Genomic DNA, 24,535 nt, shown 5'->3' on the forward strand with positions numbered 1-24,535 from the left:
AAAAGTGTCTTCTGAAACCTGCAATTTTCCACATTTGGTTTCTTTCTTCCCTCCCCCTAAGAGAGCCCCTGCCATATATAATAAAATATTATCAAATGAGCATCTAAAAAGGGATTCTGCTAAATTTCCAAAGACGATTCCCCCTGCATTTGCTAAAATTACAGTCCAAAAATAATCCCCCAAAGCATTAACTAGAAACTCATTCACAGCATGACTTTGATAAAGCTGAGAGGGGTGTTTGTTTAAAATACTTAAGACCCCACTGCAACAGAATTTCTTCATGTTTTCAATGTCAGGTGCCAAAAAATTCCAAACTGATTAACACTGCAGGGGTTCAAATCCAAAGCCCAAACCTGTCTGAATTAACCAGGGCAAAAGAATATGCTTAAACTGTAGTCATCAAGACTGAGATGATTATTTCAGAAGTAGTGAAGTGTTTCTGGAATAAACTTGCTCAGTATGTGAAAAACTACTTTATCTGAATTACAAGTAACTGCTCCCACATGCTGTAGAAACGATGGAATCTGAAACCATAAATGTGTTTGTTGGTATCATGCCTACAGAGCTTTATTTTTACCATTACATCAAAATCTTTTTGCTTTTGCAATGCATTATCATCAGTGGTTACTTATTAATGTTTTCCAGCACATTTAAAAATTGAGACATCTACAGAGGTTTCTCTTTCATTTAATGAAGTTATATATTCACACAAATTATATTTAATTCAATATCCTTATATATATATAAATTTAGACATGATATAATAGAAATTAGAGAAATCAGATAACCTTTAAACCACACTCATCTATTCACTAGTCCAGTGCATGGCCTATTTTTTTTTTTTATCAATTTTACAAAATTTGTATGTTTTTCCTTTAAAACATTCCTTGTAAGATATCCACAAAATGTTGGCAATTGCATTAAAAGAGACCAGTAGCCTTGAGCCATACAAAATTTATAGACAAGAGAAAACACAGACTTTTATTTTTGTGCCTTATTTTAAAGGATAAGTCTTCTGTTTATTTTTTAACTGTGCATTTTCTTTTGCAAATATGGTTTTCAAAATGTAAAGCGCTAAATTGCTGTGCTTTTGAAAAAGGTACTTCAGCCAAACCAAAATTGAAGTAAAGCGGTAAACTTTTCTCTGCATGAGGTGTTAGCTTAAAATATGTTGATACTAAAATAGCAATAATTGCTCAAAAAAAATCAGCTATCCTGCTTTTTGATAAAAGTTCAGTATGGGTTGTATGAGTCAGGAAGAAGCTTCAGTATTGTTTATCAATTACTTTTACTTGAGTTAATTGACATAAACCTGTGTCATCCTGACTATAAAAAGTACCCAAATAATACTATTGCTCATCAGTATTTTGCAAAGATTTTTTAAAACAATTTATGAACATGGCTACTGCATTTAATTATTCCCTTGGAATACTATTTCTGTTGCATACTAGTTATATGACTTGGCAATATTTTTAACTTGTCTGTATTTTCCCATTCTTTCTATAGTATAAAAGGATAATACCCACCTCACAAGGGGTGGGGTGAATTTCAGATGTTATGTTAAGTTCTCTAGAAAACTAAAGTTCTATCAAATAAAAAGGATTATGTTAACAACTCTCCTAAAAAAATCAAAACAAAACATAAAATATAGCTATTCCTAAAGACTCTGAGAAAATTCAGCTAAAGTGACTTTTGCTCAAAATCTAATGGCTAATATATGATGCTGGTCCAGGCTAGAGTTGTTCTGATGTCTAAGCCAACAAAGAAAATGTGTTAAAGGTGAGTCTCTGAAAATGTTTGATGACCTGAATTCATACTTTTGCCAGTAGCAAAAATATGCATATTTAAAATACCTCAAATATCCAGAACTCTCAGGGGTAAAGGTGTACCCATTAGATATATTTCTGATGAATAAAATATCCTTTTAAAAACTCCAAAAGTAAAAACCAAAATCAAAAATAAAATTAAAATATGTTGAAAACATAGCACATAGCACACACTGCTCTGTTTCCTAAGGTGTAAGGCATTAGATTTCAAGGTTTATCTCATTTGATCCTTAGCAACCCTGCCTAGTAGACAGAGGTTATTATTTCTGTCTTCAGATGAGGAAATTGTCTTTGTCTGTGTCCACTTGGTTATTAGTGCCAGAATCAGGATGAGAACCCAGCCTCTTTGACTGGAGAATGCATGGCATTTAGGGATTATCAAGCATTCTCACAGTTGTTGTCAAATTACTGTAGGGGTTCAACAGTGCATTGATTTTTTTTTTTAGGTGCTACTGAGGGCACTTGATACTCATTTATAAACTATGATTTTTTCTAATTCTTGCATCTGCTTTCTGTTACCTACTTACCTCTTCACTGGAAGACTGTTAACCATCAGCAATTTCTGCTGCTGATGAAGACCTGTTTTAAGGAGGCCTGCCTTCCTTCTGATTGGCACCTACTGATTTATGGTAGTAGAATATTTCACCAAATTTGTTATAATTTGCAAATGAAAATATACAATGAGGACAAGTAGGAGTAAATGAAGGGTTTTGGGCTTAAACTTTGTGCCATCTACTTTAATTACTTTTATGTTTCCTTCTGGATCCTCATCTGTGTTCTATTATTATTATTTAAATGGTAAATGCATGATCTTAGAACAAGTAAATTCCTTACATTTTTATAGGTAATTCAGTTTTATGTAGGAAAGTAAGAATTTTAGATTGTAATGCAATTCTATAATCTTAGGCTTGCTGAAATGTTCTTGTACATTATGACTGTGTCCCAACTTTGAAAAAGTCCACATTATGAAACCTCAGTTTTTAAAATGCTATTTTGTTGATCTACCATGTTATTCATTCATGATTTTAAAAATGATTGTGGTTGTATTACCACATAGTTCATAATTTATTATTTCCATGTTCTCAATTAAGGCGATATTAGTTAGTTTCTAAAAAAGTTATATTACATCAGCTTTTTCCTTGCAGTTTAAAACTTTTTAATGGATATGACCCTTCTGTGGCCCTGTTTTCATTTTCTCCTTATTGCTAGCTTCTATAACTACTAAGGAAAGAGCTGATGAAGATACTAAATATTTAATTAGGTTCTTATCTGGTGTATTTTATGTCAGAATTGTATTGTTTGCCTGACTGAGATGGTAATCTGTGGAAGTAAGGAGCTTATGTCTCATATATATTAAACTAAATATATTTGGGGAAAAGATGGCTGGCCATTTGAGTGGAAAGTACAAAATGAAAATATACCCTTGTCTAACTCTTTTAAGTCTTTCTACAATTGCAATTATGAAAGATAGTATTCCTAAAAAGGCCCTGAAAAATGACTTCTTATTCTTTTTCTTTCTTTGTCTTCTCCAATGCATCTATGGTGTTGTTAAGTATTCATTTGGTTAGTATAGATATGATATATAAAGTTAGAGATCTGATTAGCTAATACCACAGTGTGAAATTTAAGACTTTTTAATAAGTGTTATTATGTCTTCTTTTAGGAAAACCAGGCAAAGTGGTCACTTTTTTTTTGGTGGGGGAAGTGGATTTTGTCTATTAAACTAACATATGGAAATGAATTAGTCAAGGAAATTGACCTCACTCAGAGACATACCTATTTCAAAGGAACATTTCTTAAGCAAAATACTTTTCTGTGGCATTTCTTCCTCCAGTTCAACCTTGTGTAAGATAAAAAATTGAAAAAAAATGGCCCAATCATGTCTCCCAGGAATTTGTCATTTGGTAGCAAAGATAGATACATTCTCCAATAAGTAAGATATGAGGCATAATGATATTTTTTATAAGTGAACTTCATGGGGTATATTTTGAGGGTATAAGGTGGAAAGAGGAATTCTTAATGAAGTAAGAGAAGAGTCTGGAAAGGATGCATGAAAAAGGTACTATTTGAACTGGGTCTGGAAAGAAAATGCAGTATTTTGGATAAGTAGCATTAGTAAGAGGACCATGTGAGTAAATGATTTATAAAGTAGCTTAAGGTTTATTAGCACTTTATGTGCTAGGTACTTTTACATGCATTAACTCTTTGGATTCCAGTCTTGTGAAGTAGATACCAGTATCTGAATTCAGATAAGGAAGGGAAGTTTGGAGAGGTTCATTTGCTCAAGATTATATAGATGAAGAGTTCTGGAGCAAGGGCAGGTCTGTCTGTTAGGTTCAAATATGGAGGTGGGAGTGGGTTCCAACTATTTGGAAAATGGTCAGTGAGCCTGTAGGTGTGAAGCACAGAACTGAAGGAAGGCCTAGGGCAGGCAGTGTTTCCCATCTTTGCCCTACTAGGGATCACTGGTTGGGGAACTTCTTTAAAATAGAGATTTACAGGCCAAACTCCCCAAGGGATTCTAATCCTGTTGAAGCAGGACAGGACCTTAAAATCTGTATGTTTAATAAGCACTTCAAATGATCTTTTTAATTAGGCAAGCTGGGCACTCTTGATTAACTTGATAAATATATAGCAGGAAATAAAGCATTAACTCATAAATGTGCTCAATTGTTCGTAGAATTGGAAAATTTTTTAAATAAAGAGATTACATAGTTTGGACTTTATTCTCTGTTTAACGGGGTGGCATTGAAAGTTTATGAGCAGGATGTGAAATTATTAGATGCTTATAGAAAAAAATGGAGTGTTATTTATAGGAAGAAAATGTGTGTTTTTTTAAATTTAAATGTCCTTTATTTTTTTTAACTTCCAATAAGGTGCTTTTAAAATGAAGAAAGGCTAAATTATTAAAGCAATGCCTAAGACATTGTTTTATTTTGGAATGAAATCTTAACACTTAATATTTGAGATAGTGGTGAGAATAAGTATGTTTTAATATGCAACATAACTATTGTAGTGATTCCAACTTTTTAAATATTATTTTTCTGATTTTAAAAGTAATAATTCTTTTGGGACCTCAATGCTGATGGAAATATTTGTTTTCCTTCCTTCCTGGATCCCTTCTTTTCAAATTTCTGACCCCATTACTTCCTCCATCACTCTCAGCTGGCAAGGTTGGCTTCCACTTACCAGAGAAAATAAACACCATCACATGGAGACTGCTTACACTTCCGGACTGAAACTGACAAGTCAGCATCCACACCTGCACCCTCCTTTGGGAACCAGTTTTTAGGAAAGAGGTGTTAGCAAGGTCACATTCCTCTATCTGTGCTTTGGGTGCACCTGCTGCCACCTCAAGGACTTCCTTTGCCCATTATCCCTTTACGAACTAGTCCTGTTCTCCAATTTGAGTGATTATAGGCCTCTTTTAAGGAGAAAAACTCTTGGAAATTCCCAGGAAAGACTTAACTTTTGTGATTACAATTTTAAAACAGATATAAGCTCTGTGCTTTATATAGCTTGAGATATAAACAATTTTTAAAAATAATACAAACTACAGAATAAAATTCAATAGCTGGTATATTACTTTAAGAAAGCGTATTTAGAAACTAATACAAATAAAACCATAACACTTAGGCTACTCAGTGTGCATAGTTTAATGTGACGAATGAAACTAAATTACAGCTTGAAAGTTTAACCATTGTTCGACAGCTACTGCCCCAGGTTCTCTTGAGATCTCCATGCACACACAGTCTGGGCCGTGCATGGGGTGGATGACTCATCTCCCACTACTCTTCTGTTTAGAACATAATACCCCATAATAGCAAGATAAGTTAAGACTTCCTTTAAAAAATTTGCTGTGACCCTACACACCCTAGTTGGTCATTCCATTAGAACTCTGTATTTATCATAATATATATCTCTTTATGTTATCCATTTCCTTTTCTGTCTTGATCATTTGCTTTTGAAAATATTTCTATTAACATCATTATATTCATATTTTATATTATAAAAGCGTTTTTAACTTTTCCCCTATTGTTGAACATTTAGATTACTTGCAGCTTTCCACTTCTACAAATATTGTTTTATTTTCATTCTTTTTTTTTCATTGAATAGATCTCTAATTGTTGAATTACTGGGTCCTAAAGAGGAAATAGAATCTAGAGGTTAATGACTTAGGTTCAGTTCTCCGTTTGATTTGATGACTGCTAGTCATGTGACTATTAAGCTAACCTAAGTTTCAGATTCCTTATTTGAGTATAAGGGTATCTATTTCACAGGATATGACTATTTTGCATAGTATACGAATTGAACAGGTAATTAACACAACGTCTAATTCTCAAGAAAAGCTATTTACACCTAGAAAAAATGTAGGTATCCACAAATGACAAGAAAAATTTACCTGTTTACACGTACAACTTCCAACTTGATTAAGTGGGAACATTTAAATTGAATTGTTAGGAAAGAAAGGACTCGGCTCCATGTCGCAGGGAACTCAGATATAGTGAGACGAGAGACCAAAGTCAACAAGGCAAGGTAAGTTTTAATACACTCTGCAGAGAGTGTATTAAACATAGTGTATTAAACATAGTGGGCTGCCTAAGATAAGACAGACAGGCGTGGATGTTTATTCTGAGGCTTCTTTTATAAGTGGTTTTTGGCAGGGCAGAGAGGTCCTTGATTGACAGCTGTCAGCTCTCTAGGCTGGTTCTGACTGGTGAAATGGGGACAGGGGCTGTGCTGTGCCTGTTGCCTCTCATGTTTCTTATCTGGGGGGACCCTGGACATTTCCTGAGGCACTCTTGGACCCTGTGGCTTCATCGGATTAACTCTCTGAGTCATTTCTGGCTTTCTGGCTCTATTTGATCAACTTCCTGAGTCATCTTTGGGGGGCCCTTTCTGCTTTTTCATCCCGCTCATTTCTGTAAGGGGTCCCTGTCACTCCAAATACTACACAAGTTCAAGAGGATAGGGGTCTGGAATAGAAATTGAGAACAGAGTAGGAGGCCCCGGTGTCAACTAAAAAGAAAATTGTCCTACCTGCCACACCCATGGTTACCCTAGGCTCTAGAACAGTGATGTCGATGTCATGGATTGGGGCCAACAGGCTAGGGCCTCTTCATTCCTGTGAAAGGAGCTCAAGGACCATGGGTGGCTCCAATGGCCCAGGGGGCCCTGCAGCCCATGGGGCAAAGGGCAGCCAGTGACCCATTTCTTTACATTTGTAGCAGAGAGATTGTGGAGGCTTATCTCTATTAGGACAGCTCTTAGCCCAATGCCCGGTCTTATGACAGATGTTACACTTATTATCTTTCTTAGAATTCTGGTCAGGACCTGGTGAGCCTCCAGACGTGGACTGAGCCGCAAGGGGGACTAGTAGCTGAGTATGTCGGGTCTCCTTCCTCCTTCCCTTTTCCTGAGCCCTAGCCTCTTCTTCGTGATCACGGCCAAAGAGCACAGTATTGGCTGTGGTCAGGAGCTCATCTGCACTGCTATTAGAGTTTGCCAGGATCTGTTTTGGTAATTTTCTCCTGATGTCAGATGATGACTGTGAGAGGAATTTATCTCTCAGAATTACTTGTCCTTCATATGTGTCTAAATCTAGATTAGTATAGTGAGGGTGTCTCTCAGTCTTTCTAAGAAAGTAACAGGATTTTCCTCTGGTCTCTGACTAATGGCAGCAACTTTTGAATAGTTAATAACTATTTGCCTGGCATTCTTTAGCCCTGTCTTTATGCAAAAGAGGAAGTGGTTTCTTCCCCACATATCGTCTCTATCATTATAATCCCAATTAGGTTCTGTAGAGGGGACAGCTCTTTCCCCAGTGGGAAATTTAGTATCTGATAAGTGAAGACTACTGGCAAATTTACGGGCTTCTTTAATAACTCTCTCTTGTTCAGGGTCAGAGAGTGTCTGTCCCAGGATTTTCATGACATCTTTCCAGGTGAAGTCATAAGCTAGACGGATGTGCTGGACTTGATCAATATAGTTATCTGGATTGGTAGTATAGCTGCCAAGATCAGCTTTAAGCTGTTTTAATTCAGTTAGTGAAAAAGGTTGTGGACTAGCACTGTGCCAGATTTTCCACCTGCCATTTCTACTAATGGGAGAACTTTAGCAGGTGCCTTTGGGAGCAGATTTGAGTACCCAGGACTCCATTCTTGTTGGTCCTGTGGGGTTGGCTGTGACACTTTGCCCTTGGGTGGTCCTGGTACTGGGGTGGAGGTAAAGCAGGCAGGCAGTGGAGCAGAGAGAAGGCTGGGAGGGTGCTTTTTAACTTACAAGTTAAAAAGACTTCTACAAAACTTACAAGACTTTTTAACTTACAAGTCTGGCAGAGATCCTCTTGGCTTTTATAGAAGAAAGCCTGAACATATGGGATCTCTGCCCATTTACCCAGCTTTTAGCAGAAAAGGTCAAGCTGCATGAGGGTGTTAGGGTTGAGTTCCATTAATTGGCCACTGCTCCTGGTCCCCTAGTTATATTGAGTCCAGGATGTGCTGCAAAAGAATATTAGTCTTTTCTTTTAAGTGTCTCTGCAGCTATCTGGGACCAGTGAGAAAGGATACAGCCCAGTGGCGTGGTAGCCGGAATGGATTCCTGGTTGCCCATCTGGAAAGAAACAAATGGGTTAGAGAGCCTAGCGTCCCAGGGTCTATCCCAGAAGCCTCAGCGTCCCAAGACCTGTAAATCTATTCCTGTTTTGGACATCCCTGGCAACAGGACAGAGGACTGAAAGACTAATCTTGCAGAATAGGTTAGAGAGCACAGCGTCCCAGGGTCTATACTAGAGGTCCTGGCACAGCTGGCTGCCCAGGACTTTAACGCATCCCGCCTCAGACGTCTCCAAGTGGGTCATGGAGAATTAGTCCTGTGGCTTCCTAGTGAAGGGTTAAAGGGGGTTCACTGTGATCTGAGGTGATCCCAAGAGCTGGAGACAGTGGGAATCAAGGCTGGCAGAAGGTCTTTGTGGGAGCCAGAAGGTGACACAACCAAATGGAAACTGGAAAGGAGATAGTGTCAGGCAGCAAAAAAACCTATTTGGGAGACTGCTAGGGGTTGGACTTAGGTGTGATTTACTGTGTGCCTGGCTGCACAGTTGTTGTCCAGCAGATGGCGGGGAGCCTAATGCTCTGTCCCCCATCTGCGACCACCTTATCCTGTCACGGAGTCTTCTAGCGGCGGCCTGCCCTAGTGGCATTTTAGTGTGGCTGATCCGTGCCCACTTTTGGCCAGAATGGCTGCCCAACAGAAATTGAAAGTAAGAGTGACTTACCACTGCTTTCTCCAACGCACGGCACCAAAATATGTTAGGAAGGAAAGGACTCGGCTCGGTGTAGCAGGGAAGTCAGATATAGTGAGATGAGAGAACAAAGTCAACAAGGCAAGGTAAGTTTTAATACACTCTGCAGAGAGTAATAGAGCCGGCCTGCCTAAGATAAGACAGACAGGCGTGGATGTTTATTCTGAGGCTTCTTTTATAAGTGGTTTTTGGCAGGGCAGAGAGGTCCTTGATTGACAGCTGTCAGCTCTCTAGGCTGGTTCTGACTGGTGAAATGGGGACAGGGGCTGTGCTGTGCCTGTTGCCTCTCATGTTTCTTATCTGGGGGGACCCTGGACATTTCCTGAGTCACTCTTGGACCCTGTGGCTTCATCGGATTAACTCTCTGAGTCATTTCTGGCTTTCTGGCTCTATTTGATCAACTTCCTGAGTCATCTTTGGGGGGCCCTTTCTGCTTTTCATCCCGCTCATTTCTGTCTTTCTGCCTAATAGAATGATAAAATTTTGTTAGAAAGTAAACACGCAGTTGACTACAACACTGCTGCACATTTGAAGCAGCCTACAATACCTGCTTGGGAAAACCATAAAAATGTTTGCAATTTCGAAATATTAGAAACCAAAGAAACATGCAAACCAAGGCGTTTCTTAAAAGCGACCATTCCCAGTACATATGGGGAGGCCCTGAGTAAAGTTAGAGGGTAGCTCTTCCTTTTCCTCAGGGAACCCCAGGCTGAGTGCTTCTAAGCCTTTGGACAGCTGTTCGGCGAAGAAACACAAGGCAAAGTGCAAACTGGAATGAAAAGGCAAAAAAACCAGCGGGTCTCCCCCTCTAATAAGTTTTGCTGCTCCAAAAGAGTGCAGTGCATTTAGGATAACAAAAGCGGTGAAGTTTCAGACACTTGAATTCCTCGAACTGCGACAGCCTCCTCAAAATTTCATTTCAAGGGCTCCTTGCAATTGTTATGGGGAAGCTTCCCGTCTCCCTGGCAACGGGAGCTGCTACCAATTGCAGCTAAGGACTGATGGTCACGTGGCCTTGGACTTTTCCTTAACGGAGACAACATGGCGGCCCCGGCGACCCGTAGCTGCGGGATTTGAATTACTCTACTTGAACTGCTGCGTCCTGGCGATGGCGTGTCCTGCTTCGTGTGGCTCGCGTCAAAGCTCAGATGAGCTCCCTGCAGATCCCTGTTTACCAGAAGGTGATGAGGATTGTGATTCTGAAGATCCGGTTAGCGACGCGGGTTCATACTCTTCAGCGAGTAGCGATTATGAGTAAGGTTCTCGGAGAGGAACAATTAAACCCATCCCTTCAATCCGGAGAGTGTACACGTGGTCTTGGGGAGCATTGCGGACATGTTGGCATAGTTGGGATTGAGTGAGGCCCTATGATAAGTGGGATTCATTTACGTCACGTTTCCTTGTGTGATATCGTAAGCCGAAATGATAGTGCCTGTCTTTGCTATTGTTTTCTAAATGATATTCGGAGGAGACGGGTCTCCACTAATTGTGATGGGTTCTATAATATATGAGGGTATGTATAAATGTTGAAGTGTTCACAAAACTCTGTTCTTACCGCCCGTCTCCTTGCTTCTCTGGTGTCATGATCTTTGCGACTTAACTAGTAGAGGAATACCTTTCACCTTTTTAAAGACAACTATTTAAATATGTAGACTTTTTTCCTGTTATGAAAGTGAATAAATAAATGAAAGAAAATCTACCCTTAGTCTCACCATCAAGGAAAACTGTTAACATTTTGGGGATGTTTCTGCTATATTTTTTATACATCCTCGTGGTTTTCATGTTTTCTATTTTAATATCAATTTTGTTTTTAAAATACAAAATGTCTAAGTGTTATTTTCCACTTTTTAGTCCTTCATCATAATGAAAAAAGTCATTTTGATTTGCGAACCCAAAGCTACTTCAATTTTTGAAGGAATCTCTCTCTTTCAGCTATGGATTAAGAAGTTTTTGGAAAAGTCAATTAATGGTAGCTTGAAATGAATGACTAGCAATGAGAAGGTTTACATGACAAGACCTCAACCAAACCTCAAAATAGACTGCTATACTTAGTTTTAGGGTGACATTTTATGTGTATTTACAGAATAACAGTTACAAGTATTTACCGTATTTAGGAGCAACAGCTCCTTGGCAGTTATTTTCACCTGTATGTATATAAAACATTTTTATCATCATTAAGTGCATTGGGGGAAAAGCCATCATTAATGACTGCTTAATACACTGTGGAAGCTCAATAAGGACAGATTGTATTCTTGAAAATGAACAAATTTGAGAGTGTAATCTGCTGTGGTCATTTAAAAATAACACAAAATTAATGGTTATCAAGCAAGGCTGATGGAAGGAAGTATAGATTACAGGAAACCTCATTTGGTCTTGCTATGGGAGTCATAGACAATGTGAGACTCAAACTCTTGATTTCTGTGCATATTAGAAATCACACACTTTAGGCCAGGAGAGTCTGTAATTTGCCCATGGACACATAGCTGAGGATTGTCGGTGTAGGTTTTAGGAACCCTGATTTCAAGTGGAGTACCCTGATTTTGGTGGGATGAAGATAAATGAGCTAGCCCTATTTCCTAGGAAATGAGCAGTCTGAGGACGTTTATGTTAGAAAGGACATGAGTGTTGTCCAGACTGTTGTTCCTTCCTTATGGTACTGGGTTTTTACCTCCCTAAACTGCAGTTACCAATGCAAGAGGTGGCCTGTCAGCTTGGACAGGATCACTCTTTGATCAACAGCATAGAGATGTGAACCTATGGATTAAGAAGTTTTTGGAAAAGTCAATTAATGGTAGCTTGAAATGAATGACTAGCAATGAGAAGGTTTACATGCCAAAAACCTCAACCAACCTCAAAATAGACTGCTATACTTAGTTTTAGGGTGACATTTTATATGTATTTACAGAATAACAGTTACAAGTTTCTCACCAAAGCCAGGCAATGAGAATTGTCTATTGTCTTTCATTGCCTAAATGAAGGTTATTAAGGAATTGATGCTACTTATTGATTTACATATAGTATCCTGAACTTTCCAGATTCTAGTTAATTATTTGCATATTCTTTCTGGAAATTATCATTGTTTCATACATGCTTTGTAACTGAAAGCCATTTGAGTTGCATGTGATTGTCAATACAGAATTAATAAGTTTATCGTTTTTTAGTACATTTTGGGTACATTAGTATATGGAATCTACTTACCTGCTTTCTGTCACTATCATGTACCTTTAATAGGTTTGTTTAAGACTTACTACATAGAGGATACGTTTAGATGATTGTAGTACATCTTAACCTGGTGCACTGGCAAGTCCCTGGGAAATCTTTAGAGATAATGGTAGATGAGCTGAGTTGAGGGAACCATTGACTAGTTCAGTATTTAAATAAAGGAAATCATACATTTACTTGCAATAATGCCAAGTTTCTTTGCCATAGTTTACAATTATCCAATTAATCGGTTATTTCATTTTGGCCAGAGTTACCAGTTTTATATCTTAACTCTTTATTTTTCAAAGTGAACTTTTTTGTTATTTTTAGTTTGAAAATTGATGAAGAGAAAGAAGGACAATTTAAAAAAGAATTTAGCTGTAAAAAGTAAGGAACTTCCACTGAAAATAAGAGTGACTGGAGAAGAAGGGAAATAAGTCCTTTACAGTTTTTCTCAGATTTTTAAAAATAGCTTTATTGAAGTGCAATTGATATACATTAAATTGAACATATTTAAACAGTTTGATAAGTTTTGACATGTATACATCTGTCAAGATAATGAACATACCCATCTCATTCAAAAGTTCCCTATGCACCTCCCTAAGACTGCTTGTGTCCCCCTCACTCCTCACAACTACTTACCTGCTTTCTGTCACTATAGATGAGTTTGTATTTTCTAGAGTTTTGTAAAAAGTAATCATGTACAATATAGTCTCCTTTTTGTCTGATTTCTTTTACTCAGTATAATTATTTTGAAGTTTATTCATGTTGCCTGGATATAGTCCATTCCTTTTTATTTCTGAATAGGATTCCACTGTAAGAATACCAAAATTTATCGGTTTTTGCTTTTTAACATAGGACTCCTACTGGAAGAATCAAATTACTTCATTCAAAGTCCTGCCACCATATAATAATATCCAATTTAAGATAATACCCTTTTTCCTCTCCTCTGAACCCTGACTTCTTTCCTTTAAATCTAATCTTTCTTTTATCAAATTATGTAGTTGAAAAGCCTATTCGTATGTAACTGGCTTTATGGTGAGAAATGGCAATCCTTCACTACCCTTGCCAGCTGCTACCACCTCAGCATGTTTGAAGAGTATGCATTATCTTCCTTGTTTCTCCGCTGCTGATGCCTAGCTCCCTCCCTGACATCGTTCTCTCCTTACTCATGTCTTCAGATCTAGTAAGTCTCCAGTCCTGTTGACTTCCTTTTCTGATATCCAACCATCCTTCTTCTCCTCTCCCTTCTCACAGGTAGTGCTGTAGTTAAAGGGCTTGCTTCCTCCATTTACCAGTGGAGTGGCCTTCTAACTAATCTGAGTACCTCTGATTTCTGCTATTTCCAGTCTTTTGTTCATGCAGCAGCCAGTTTGCTTTCCTAAACACAGTTCTTAGTCATTTTCTGTTACAGAACCTGATATAGAAAGATATAATGTGGCAGTTTGGATCAAAAATAGAATTAAACAGCAGGCATATTACCAGTGAAGCTAACTAAAATGAAGCAAATATCCCCTTGCTTCACTGGGTCATCCCTGTGATCAGGAAGATAAGGCTGAGATTAAGAAACAACAACTAATATGTCAGACTTGATCACTGATGATTGTTCAAAGAATTCAACCACCTCAATTAGAATGGAATTTCTTTACAAGGTTGCCTGAAGTAACTAAGACTTTTGAAAATGAGACTAATTCTAATAGTATCAATAGCACGTTTGCAATGTCAAAAGAATTTTTTCAATAGATTATTATCAGAGGCATGCTGGTGCAGTATAACAAGTACTAGATTAAGAGTAGAGGTCAAGCAACCTTGTTCTGTTCATCCCTGCTACTAACCATGTCACCTTAGATGTGTCACATACTTCTTTGATCATCAGTTTTCACATGTTAAAATGAGAATAAGAATTCTCACTCAGCTCTGAATTTTGTTGACTGAGAGGTTTGCTTAAATACTAGGAACAGGAAAATTGTGAACAGTTGATAAGGGATTGATTGATAAGAAGACCAAGGGGGAATTGATGTTGGAAGTGACATGTATTTGAATTGGAGAAGGATTAGCTAAAGCTGAGTTTCCTCATCACCCCCACCCAGCTTTATTAAAGAATAATTGACAAAAATTGTATATGTTTAAGGTGTACAATGTGATGATTCAATAGTAGGTATACAGTAATAGATTCTCTAAGAGGAATTCAAAAGCCTTTTTACAAGTTTATTTTGCTTGCCTGAAAGTTAACATTTTAATTTCATCACGTTTTCATGGGCTTGAGGGATTCACAATTAGGGGAATTCTTGTTATAACTTACTCTTTTAAAAGATGTCTCTTATAACAGATTTCCTCATCTTTGTTGGAAGTTTCACAGCTTTCTTCATCCTTCAGGGTGGAGGGTACTATGTATTCTAAGGGACACTATGGTTAAAGAGAAGACTAAAGTCTGAATATGCAAGCATTTCTACCTCTAGTATCTAACTTAGAGCTTCCACTTCCTCTTTAGAAATGAAATCTTTGTGTAGATGACATAGGAAAGAGACACCCTTTTGTTTAACATGAAAACCATCTTTCTGGTATTGAGAAACTTTTATGGAACCCCATCTATTCTGACTTGTTTCTTAAAATCTAGACTATTTGGATAATTGTGTTAGGGTGGTGAGAATACTTTGTCTGATACCACAATGATGAATATATGTCATACATTTATCTGAACCCATGGGATATACACTAAGAATGAACTCTAATGTAAACTGTGGATTTTTGGTAATTGTGATGTGTGAATATAGGTTCATCAGTTCTAACAAATGTGTCACTCTGCTGGGAGATGTTAACAGTGGAGGCATCTTGCATGTGATGTGGGTCAGGGAGTTTATGGAAAATTCTTTTATACCTTCTGCTCAATTTTGCTTTAAACATAAACTGCTCTAAGAAAATGAAGTCTACTAAATCATTTTTCTGATGTACAAAAGCTTAGTGACCTCCCAAATAGATTCCAGATTCCTTTGAGTAATTTTTAAAGCTCTTTTAGATCTGTCCCTAGCCACTCTGATCTCATCTTTGATGATCTCCCTCTTCTAAACACCTATTTTCCTACTTGTATTAGCTCTGGCTGCTGTTTTAAAAATAGCATAGTCTGAGTGGCTTATAAACAACACAAATTTATTTCTCACAGTTCTGGAAGCTGGAAGTCCAAGGTCGGGGTACCAGCATGGTGGGTTCTGGGGAGGACCCACATCTAGCTTGCAGACTGTTGACCTTTCACTGTATCCTCACATGGCAGAGAACAGAAAGAAGAGGCAACTTTCTTGTGATTCTTATGAGGTCAGTAATCCCATCTGTGAGGGCTCCGCTGTCATGACCTCATCTAGTCCTAATTACTTCCCAAAGGCCCCATCTTAATGTCATCACATTGGGTGGTAGGGTTTCAACATACAAATTTTGGAGGCACACAAAACATTCAGGCATAACGTTAGTATACAGAAATATGCACCCATTCTCATACCTACCATGTCCTTTCACACCTATAGTTTTATTTACTTTGTTCTGTTTGAAACAACTTTTCTTCCTGTCTCTAATTGTCAGGATTTTTTAATGTGCCACCTAAGTGCCACCTCGCCTAGAACCTTTTTTGATCCCTCTTAGACTTAATTTCTCCAAACTCTACCCTCCATAGCAATTTTTATTCCTTACTTTTGGTATTTGCATTTCAGCTAGGTCATGAGCTCTCTGTCCATCTGACATCTTTAAAAGTACAGTAAAATCCAATCTCAAAGTTTTGTTGGTCTGTGATTTCTAATCTGCCAGAGTTAGATCATATCTCTGACTTAGTGATATGTGGACATAACCCATTTAGCTGAAGGAGTTGAAGGTAGGAAATGGAGTCCTGGGAATGAGGTCTATATTAGCACAGTTCCAATGGGGTTGGGTTCCTGATGCAGAAATTTATTTTATGCAGTGAGTATATGGTTAGTAGTTCACCAGCCCATCCCTTCCTTGTCTCTGACATGCTTTCCATTTGTCTCAGTGGTAACTGACTAGCCTAAAAAGAACATCACCCCACCTAGGTTCCCTACCCCTCAAGCTGCTGTAATATCTAGCATAGGTTTTAACCCTAAAAATCAAAGTTTTCTTTTAGAAAACAGTCAAAAGACTTTGGGGATGAAAATTAGATATTGCTGGTAGACAGAACACAGAAAAGCATTGTGTAGGCCAGTACTGAGCAAGCATAAATAGAATCCATGTTAATTTGTCATGGTGTCATGGTGTTTTTATTGTGGGTGATTTTTTTTTTCTGTCCCTAGAATTGTCCGTCTGTACCTATTAGCAACATGTAAATGTGTGTTAGCCACTTTGGTAAAGCACATTCTGCTTTGCCTCTAAAAAGGAAAAGATAATGTAATATAATGGGTTTGGAGTAGTAGCAAAAGTCTGTTGTCCTTAAGGAAATGAACCAGTAAAGGCTGCTTTTTTTTGCTTGCCGTGGTCAAGGAAATTGCAATACTGATGGAAACTGCTAACATTAATGCAAATAAAGATGTGACAGATATGATAATATAGGAGAAAACGAGTTTAGTATCAACATAGACTTCTTAAATTCATCAGGAAATGAGAAACTTACCAGCTTTATCTAAAGTTCATTTTCTTTAATTATGTTACAGTTATGTAAGGGAACTTGCTTATTTGCAAATTAGCAAGTCTTTCCTTGGGAAGAACTCTGCTCATATTTACCACACCAGTAAGGGCCTTGAACATCTGTTGAAGTGTCCTCAAACTTTGCAAGCAGACTATTAATATTATTTTTACTATATAATAATACTATTTTTTACTATATTAATAATACTATTATAATTATTTCTGTTTAAGGCAAAGTAGAGTAAAGAAAATAAGAATCTTATTGAAAGACATTTACACAATGACAGCTGTGCAGGTTGTACCACAGGATCTCAGAAAGAAATTATAAAATATGTACATTAATACTGACTAGTGTGACCCACTGTATTTAAAAAATCTGAATTAAAACTGCTAGATTTAATTATTTAAAAATAAATCTTTTCTTTTGGAATAAATTTAGATGTACAGAAAAGTTGCAAAGATAGTACAGAGTTCCTGTACATCCTTCACCCAGTTTTCCCGATGTTAATATCTTACACAACTGTGGTACATTTGCCAAAATTAAAAAATTAACACTGTTATAGTACTACTCACTGAACTCCAGACTTTATTCAGATTTTGCCATTCCTCTGCTTTTGTCCTTTTTCTTCCAGGATCCAGTTCAGGATATCATATTGCATCTAGTTATCAAGTTTCATTAGTCTCCTCTGGTCTGTGACAATTTTCATAACCTAGATCACTTGGTTAAGGAATGTCTGACAGGTTTCTTCCCTGTGAAGTTACTGTTTTTCACTTTCCATACTCTGTTTTTTGGAAGCATGTTGGTAAATCCAGTCCACATTCAAATGGGAGGAAAGATTAAGCTCTGTCTCCTGGAGTGGGGAATATTTACATATTATGTTGATCTCTTTAATTTTTGTTATTAATGAATAGTTGCAATGAAAGTTTGGGCTTTCTGTTTTGTTAACTAATTTTAATTCACCCTTTCCAATAGAATTAGTTTGAGAGTACAGTCTTTACGACTCTGTTAAACTTTCTAACACATCAGTTATGTTCTTGATGCTTATCTAAATAGGAATTAATCATCTGGAGTAGGAGTAAAGGATCTTCTGGGAATACTGAACTGTGGGGGACTTAAGGGCAGCAACTAGTTTTGCTTCTTATGTCACCAGCACTTAGTCTAGAACCTAGCAAATAGAGGTCAGGGAGACATCCTCATTTATTTCCAGTGGTTAGAAAAGTGCAGTACAAGTCCTTTATCTGGTAAAGGTGTAAGTTTCCCAACAATTTTGACTTCACTGGGCAAGAGAAGAGAACTGACATTTATTTGGCACTTAATCATGCTACACACTTTGTTATTTGCTGTTGATAACAGTCCTAAGAGGGAGCTATAATCTGTTTTCTACAATAAGAGAAACTAAAGCTTAAAAAGCTAAAAATCTCAATAGAATAAAATTTGAACCCAGATCTTTGTGACTTCTTGCTCAATTTTCTTTTCACTATACATGGTGGCTTCTTTCACAGTCTCACCTCTTTATTCCTGTTTCTCTTTCTCCTTTTAATTTCTTCCTCTTTTTTTAAAATTTCTTCCTAAAATGAATCAATTTTTAAATCTAGAGGTTAAGAAAATGGATCTTATTCATTGCTGATAGAACTGTGAACTGGTATATCTTTGGGTAAAGACCTATGTATACCCATACCTGTAAGGATGGTTACTGCGTCATTGTGCATAATAGAGGCCAAACAAAAACTTAAACACAAAGCTTATCAGTAGGTGAATGATTAAATGTGCTACATCTCTGGTACAGACTATTAATGCAACCGTTAGCTTCTAAACTGTATAGTTAATTGAAAAGTGATAAAGGTAAATATATATATATATATATATATATATATACACATTTTTGAAAAATGATTTCACATTATATATATATATATATACACACATTTTTGAAAAATGATTTCACATTATATTTGCATAATATATAATAATTCCACTTTTTCAAAACAGACAATGATAGAATAACCCTATATATGTTTCTATATGATTTTAAGAACATGGATTTTTAACATTGTTTCTGCCAGTGAAAAGTAGGAGGGAAAGTTGACATACATCATTGTGTTCTCATTTATATAAAATGAGACTGTGCATATGTATGTATAAAAGAATGCATGAAAGTATAGGTACCAATTAGAAATCTAGTCAACATTAATTCCTCCCCACTCTCTCATCATCTCATCTAGTTAGTCTCATAGTCCTGTTGATTTTCAAGCATTTCTCAAATGTTTTGCCTACTTTCCATCTCCTCTGCCATTGTTTTAGTTATCATCTTGCCTGGACTATTGAAACAGACCCCTCCCTAACTGATCTCTTGCTTTGAGTATTGTTCACTTCAAATCCTTCTTGCATTTTTGTGTCAAAGAAGACTTATCCAGGGATATCTGACAAGTAAACCCTCTGCCTAAAACTCTTCATCAAGGCCCTCTTGCCTACACTATAAAATCCAAGTCCCTCATCATGGTCCAACAGGCTTGCAAAATTAGGGCTTGCCTCCTCATTCCTCACCTCATGAGTTACACTCTGGCAGCTGCAGACCAGCTTTACTTGTCCACGTAGGAAATGGGGACTGTCCCACAAGGCCTTTGCTTATGCTGTTACTTCTTTTCAGAACCCCTCCAGCTCTCCAGGTCCTTCTCCCCAGCCACTTATTCTACTAGTGGCTATACCCACTAGACAAGGGAAAGAACTGATGTTTTAATCCTTGTAATTCTAGAACCTACCACAGTGCCTGGCACTGTTTATTGCTCCACAATTGAATGTCATCCCCTTTGCTTCCTCCTACCTGCATGGATCTTTAAGCCATAACCAAAAAGTGGTTTCACATTCAAATCTTAGAGATTAAGATGAACCATCTTCATCTTTAGCAGAGGGGGAGAAATATTTCTTTGGAATCACATATCTCTAATAGAAATAACATAACCAGATTTAAAGGGTGAGGTTATAAAGCATATACATTTTCATTCATTGTTTAAACTGATATGTCTTTGTAAGTAATTTTATATAATAATGATATTTAATTGTGCAGTTTAAAATTATGATACATAGTTATCTAACCTTTTTATGGTGGTAATACAGTTATTTAGACTCTTCAGAATAGAACTGTACATTATTAAGTACTGATTTCTGTGGGTACCAACCAGATAGGAGGTTGAAACAACTGGTACATGATTAGTAACCTGAGGTAAGTGGTGCTTAGTGCCTAAGATGATGCCACACATTGGGAACCAGCAAATGCCAAATTCATTTTGATATTTACTGCCTCTTTTTTTTTTCTCACTGTGAATTACAGATGAGGTCAGTGATTCGTTTCAAAGCTGAGTACTAGAATTATGCATTTTTTGGATTAATTTTCACAGTATTTAGAAAAAGACTTTTGACTTTTTAGTTAAAAGAACCAGAGTTGCTAATAAATACTGCAGAAAATAGACATGTCTTCTATCTGATTGAATGATTAGAACACAAATTATATCCTTTTATGCCAGGATATTATAGCTCATGTTTCTGAAAAGACTGTCTTCATATGTTTTTCCACTGTAACCAGTTTGCTTTAAAGAACAGCAATTTGAAAGATAAACTGTCTGTAACATTAAACAGGGTATTTGTGGTTAGGTTATCTTAAGATGAGTATTTTATTTTTAACGCTATTTCAATCATTTTAATAGCAATACTTTTGTTTTCTTCAGTGCTCTACTTCTCAGTTAAAAGGTTTCTTTTTACAGCCACATGATGAATTATATAATATGTGGTTTACTTTTCCTACTGCAATTATTCCTAAAAAGGAGTCTTACAGAAATTAGAAGCTATCGAAGTGATCATTATTAGCTGTGATTATACTTGTTTTCAGCAAAGATTTAGTTCCTGGCAAAGGAATGTTTCTTTTTTGAAAAGCCTATTAATGCTGATAGCCTTATCTTCCATTTAACGTGACAGCTATGATGAATAATTTCTATGCAAATAGAATATTTTCATGTACAATTTCCAAATGTGGATGTATTTGCACAGCCAACTACTAAGGTAAATTAATGTCCAGTGAAATGTCTCAGGTGAACAACAACTACTCAGGAGCTAAATGTAAAAAAAAAATCACCATAGATTCTAGAAGGAGGCCATCTCCTTTTTTATTTGTTTTCTTTTCTATCACTATACCTTTTCAGTTCCCTCTCCCCCAACCCCAATTCTTGAAGGCTCTACAGAAAGCATCTCAGGAAATAATATTGATGCTCACAATAAATTAGAAATAGTAAGGAGACCTTGAAAAAATCAAGTAACTTCTACACCCCCCAACCTCCCTGCAGTCCAGCCCCTTCCCTCACCCGACAGAAAGACATAACTGTTTTTCTTATGTTTGGCTGCTATTCAGATTATCTTTTCTTGTTTTCATAGTGACCTTGAGCCTGAGTGGCTGGACAATGTGCAGAAAAATGGAGAATTATTTTATTTGGAGTTGAGTGAGGCTGAAGAAGAAAGCCTCCTTCCTGAGACACCTACTGTGAATCATGTCAGGTTCAGTGAAAATGAGATTATTATTGAAGAGGATGATTACAAAGAAGGAAAAAAGTATGAACCCAAACTCAAACGGTTTACCAAAATTTTAAAAAGTAAAAGACTTTTACCCAAGCGCTATAATAAAAAATATAGCAATGACAATGGACCAGTGTCCATTCTAAAGCATCAGTCCAATCAGAAAACAGGAGTCGTTGTCCAGCAGAGGTACAAAGATGTAAATGTTTATGTAAACCCCAAAAAGCTAACTGTCACCAAAGCCAAAGAGCAGCTCAAGCTCCTAGAAGTACTGGTTGGGATTATTCATCAGAGCAAGTGGAGCTGGAGAAGAACTGGAAAACAGGGCAGTGGAGAGAGGCTTGTAGTCCATGGCCTGCTGCCAGGAGGATCTGCTATGAAGAGCGGTCAGATATTAATTGGTAAGTGTTGCTGGTGGACATCAATCTGTGCAGAGATGTGATGAATGATGCTTTGTGAGAGATGTGATCAAAACAGAGTTATATGCAGAGTCTCAGCAGATTAAGGACTGATGATATTTAGGACTGTAAGGTTGTTAAAAATGGTGTACTACCAGATGTGTTCTTACAGTAAGTACTTGAGTACATTGAATATGTGTGTGCCTTATTTAAGCCAGGGAATAGCTTAAATAATTTTTGAGTTTTGAATTTTATTTCATCTTGGTTATATTTGCTGACAAGGAAAAGAAAATGAGCTGTACAGTGATAATTTAGGTTTGAATGACCTATATCCAAATAACAAGATACAAAAACATATAATTTATGAATAAAAATACTTTTAAATTGCATGCTTGCAGTTGAGTGCACTAAGTTCTTGGAGTGGTTTTAAACTTTCATTTGGCATATTTAGCAGTAGTGGTGTTAGATATAAATTTCCTTTTAAGGTTACTTGTCAAAATAGCCCTTCAATTTTGAGAGGGGAAAAAAATAAACCCAAAAGCTACTCGGAATATATATTAAAATAAGCATTTTGTGGTGCTAACACATTTTAAGCGTTTGGATATAATACTTTAGGTACTAGCAACTTTATTACTTAATGATAAATTAGTCAAATGTGAGAATATATTATTAATGTAACCTAAAAGTTATTAACAATTCCTAAAGTTGACAGTTTTTTAAGTTGACTCAGCCTAAGAAATTTAGATAAAGGAACTTTTATAGATACTATATAAACATTTAAAAATATTTCTTACTTTAAATCTAAATTTCATTTGTTCATTGATTCAACAAAAAATTTTGAGCATCTATTAAGTGAAGGAATGCAAAGAGTACTCTAATGATCCAATTTTCTTTAAGGAGCTCATACTGTAGTGGAAGAGATGAGTCAGAAATAGGCAGACAGTGTCACAGTGTGGTAAGTACTCTAATAGGGGTTTACAGGGAGGGATCAATCATACAGGAAGAGCATCTGTGCAGAATATGTGTTCCAAATGGTTGGAACAAGATCTCCACATTCTCGTCTTACAATGTAATGTTGATACTCCTCCCCTGGAGAGTTGTAGTCTTTGTGTCCTTCCTCACTGCCAACCCACCACCCTCCCCGCTGCCCAGTCTGGGTGGGTCTGTGACTACAGCTTAAGTAGCACTGTGTGACTTCAGAGGTGGGATCATAAATGGTAATGCAGTTTCTGCTTTGTGCTGTAGAACCCAGTCGCCGTTCTGTGAGGAAGGCGAGGCCACATGAGGAGGCCATGAGTAGTGTTCTGGCTGTTAGCCCCAGCTGCCCTGCCGCATCAGGCCTGAGTGAAGAATCCTGCCAGATAACTCTAGCCCCGAACACCATCTGGCTGCAACCACATGAGGAACCCTTAGTGAGAACGTCAGCTAAGTCCAGTCAACCCCAGGACCAAGAGAAATAATGAATGGGCATTTTAGCTCCTAAGTTTACCAGGTGATTCGCTATACTGAAATAGGTAGCTGGAACAGAAGCTAATGCATACTTACATTCGCTCAGGTCCTTGACTTTGTTTTTTGTAAAAGATGGAATTGGACTAAAATATCTCTAAGGTTTATTTTTTCAGTTCTGACAAAAGAGACCAGAATTCCTGCTTAGGAAATCCTGCCTGGTTGTTGCTAACTGCCATCGTTTTAGGATCCCACATGATGGGAAACTCCAGCCAAAGCACTCTCTTTATGCTTGCCTGGGGCCTCTGCTCGGAATGCCTAATTAGAGTGCTTTATAGACAAATCTCTGAAGTTCTTTTTACCCCTTTCTCTTGAAACCTAGTGGAGAGGTGGTTATGGCCAGTGTGCCTCCTATTCCATGTTTCCCCCCTCCTGATCCTCACTCCAGTCTGCCGAACCTTCTAGGAATGCTACTCAACCTTTAGGCCTTTTTTTTTTTTTCACCATTTATGTGGGAAGAAAAAGAATGAATATGGAGAGGAAGAGACTTCTGAGTATTCCTACTATTTATCTTTAAAATAATTTAAAATACATGACAAGCAGGTAGTCTACTTTTTTCCCTCAGCGTGGTTACATGTATATGTTCACTTTTTGATTACTCATTGTATTGTACTTCTATAATCTTTGCATTTTTCTACATGTGTATTAAATAGCAATAGAAAGTTAGAAAAGTGAGGCTCATGATTTCAAGTAAAAATGTTTTGAAAGAATTGTTAGGTTTCATCCTTGGTGCATAGAAAAATGCTTGGTTCATAATAAGCCCTCAAAAAAAAACATATTACGTATATTAAATACATAAATGATGCAAAAAGAACATGTGCAAGAAAAACAATTATAAGTAAATATAAATACAGCCAAATGCTAATGTTGAGTTAGTGTTGAGGACATTATGGGTGATTATTTTCTCTCCTTTCCAAGATTTTTTATTGAATGATTATGTTCTATTTTTTAAAAACCTGTACCTTGGGAATAAAGAATAGACCATCATAATATCATGGTGAGTTTGCTAATCCTTCAAGGATTAAGTTCCTTACTTGTTTCTTTCCCAGTTACATTTCACACTTAAGTCTGTGGCTAACCTAACCTGTGAGGTAAGTGCATGGGCAGGAGGATCATGAAA

General features: G+C 37.1%; 1 protein-coding gene across 2 annotated transcripts in view; it reads left to right on the plus strand.

Annotated features, from left to right (window-relative positions):
• The first annotated feature begins 10,155 nt into the window (after positions 1 to 10,155).
• Positions 10,156 to 24,535, plus strand: part of INTU (inturned planar cell polarity protein) — a 71,781-nt gene continuing 57,401 nt past the window's right edge. For both annotated transcript variants that reach the window (XM_036922952.2, XM_036922953.2), the window contains exons 1-2: positions 10,156 to 10,383; positions 21,374 to 21,912. In XM_036922952.2, the coding sequence (XP_036778847.2) occupies positions 10,238 to 10,383; positions 21,374 to 21,912 (685 nt within the window). In that variant the 5' untranslated portion in view covers positions 10,156 to 10,237. The remainder of the gene's footprint in view (positions 10,384 to 21,373; positions 21,913 to 24,535) is intronic.

Source organism: Manis pentadactyla, chromosome 5 (genome assembly GCF_030020395.1).
Source record: "Manis pentadactyla isolate mManPen7 chromosome 5, mManPen7.hap1, whole genome shotgun sequence".
In the NCBI taxonomy this organism is placed as follows: domain Eukaryota; kingdom Metazoa; phylum Chordata; class Mammalia; order Pholidota; family Manidae; genus Manis; species Manis pentadactyla.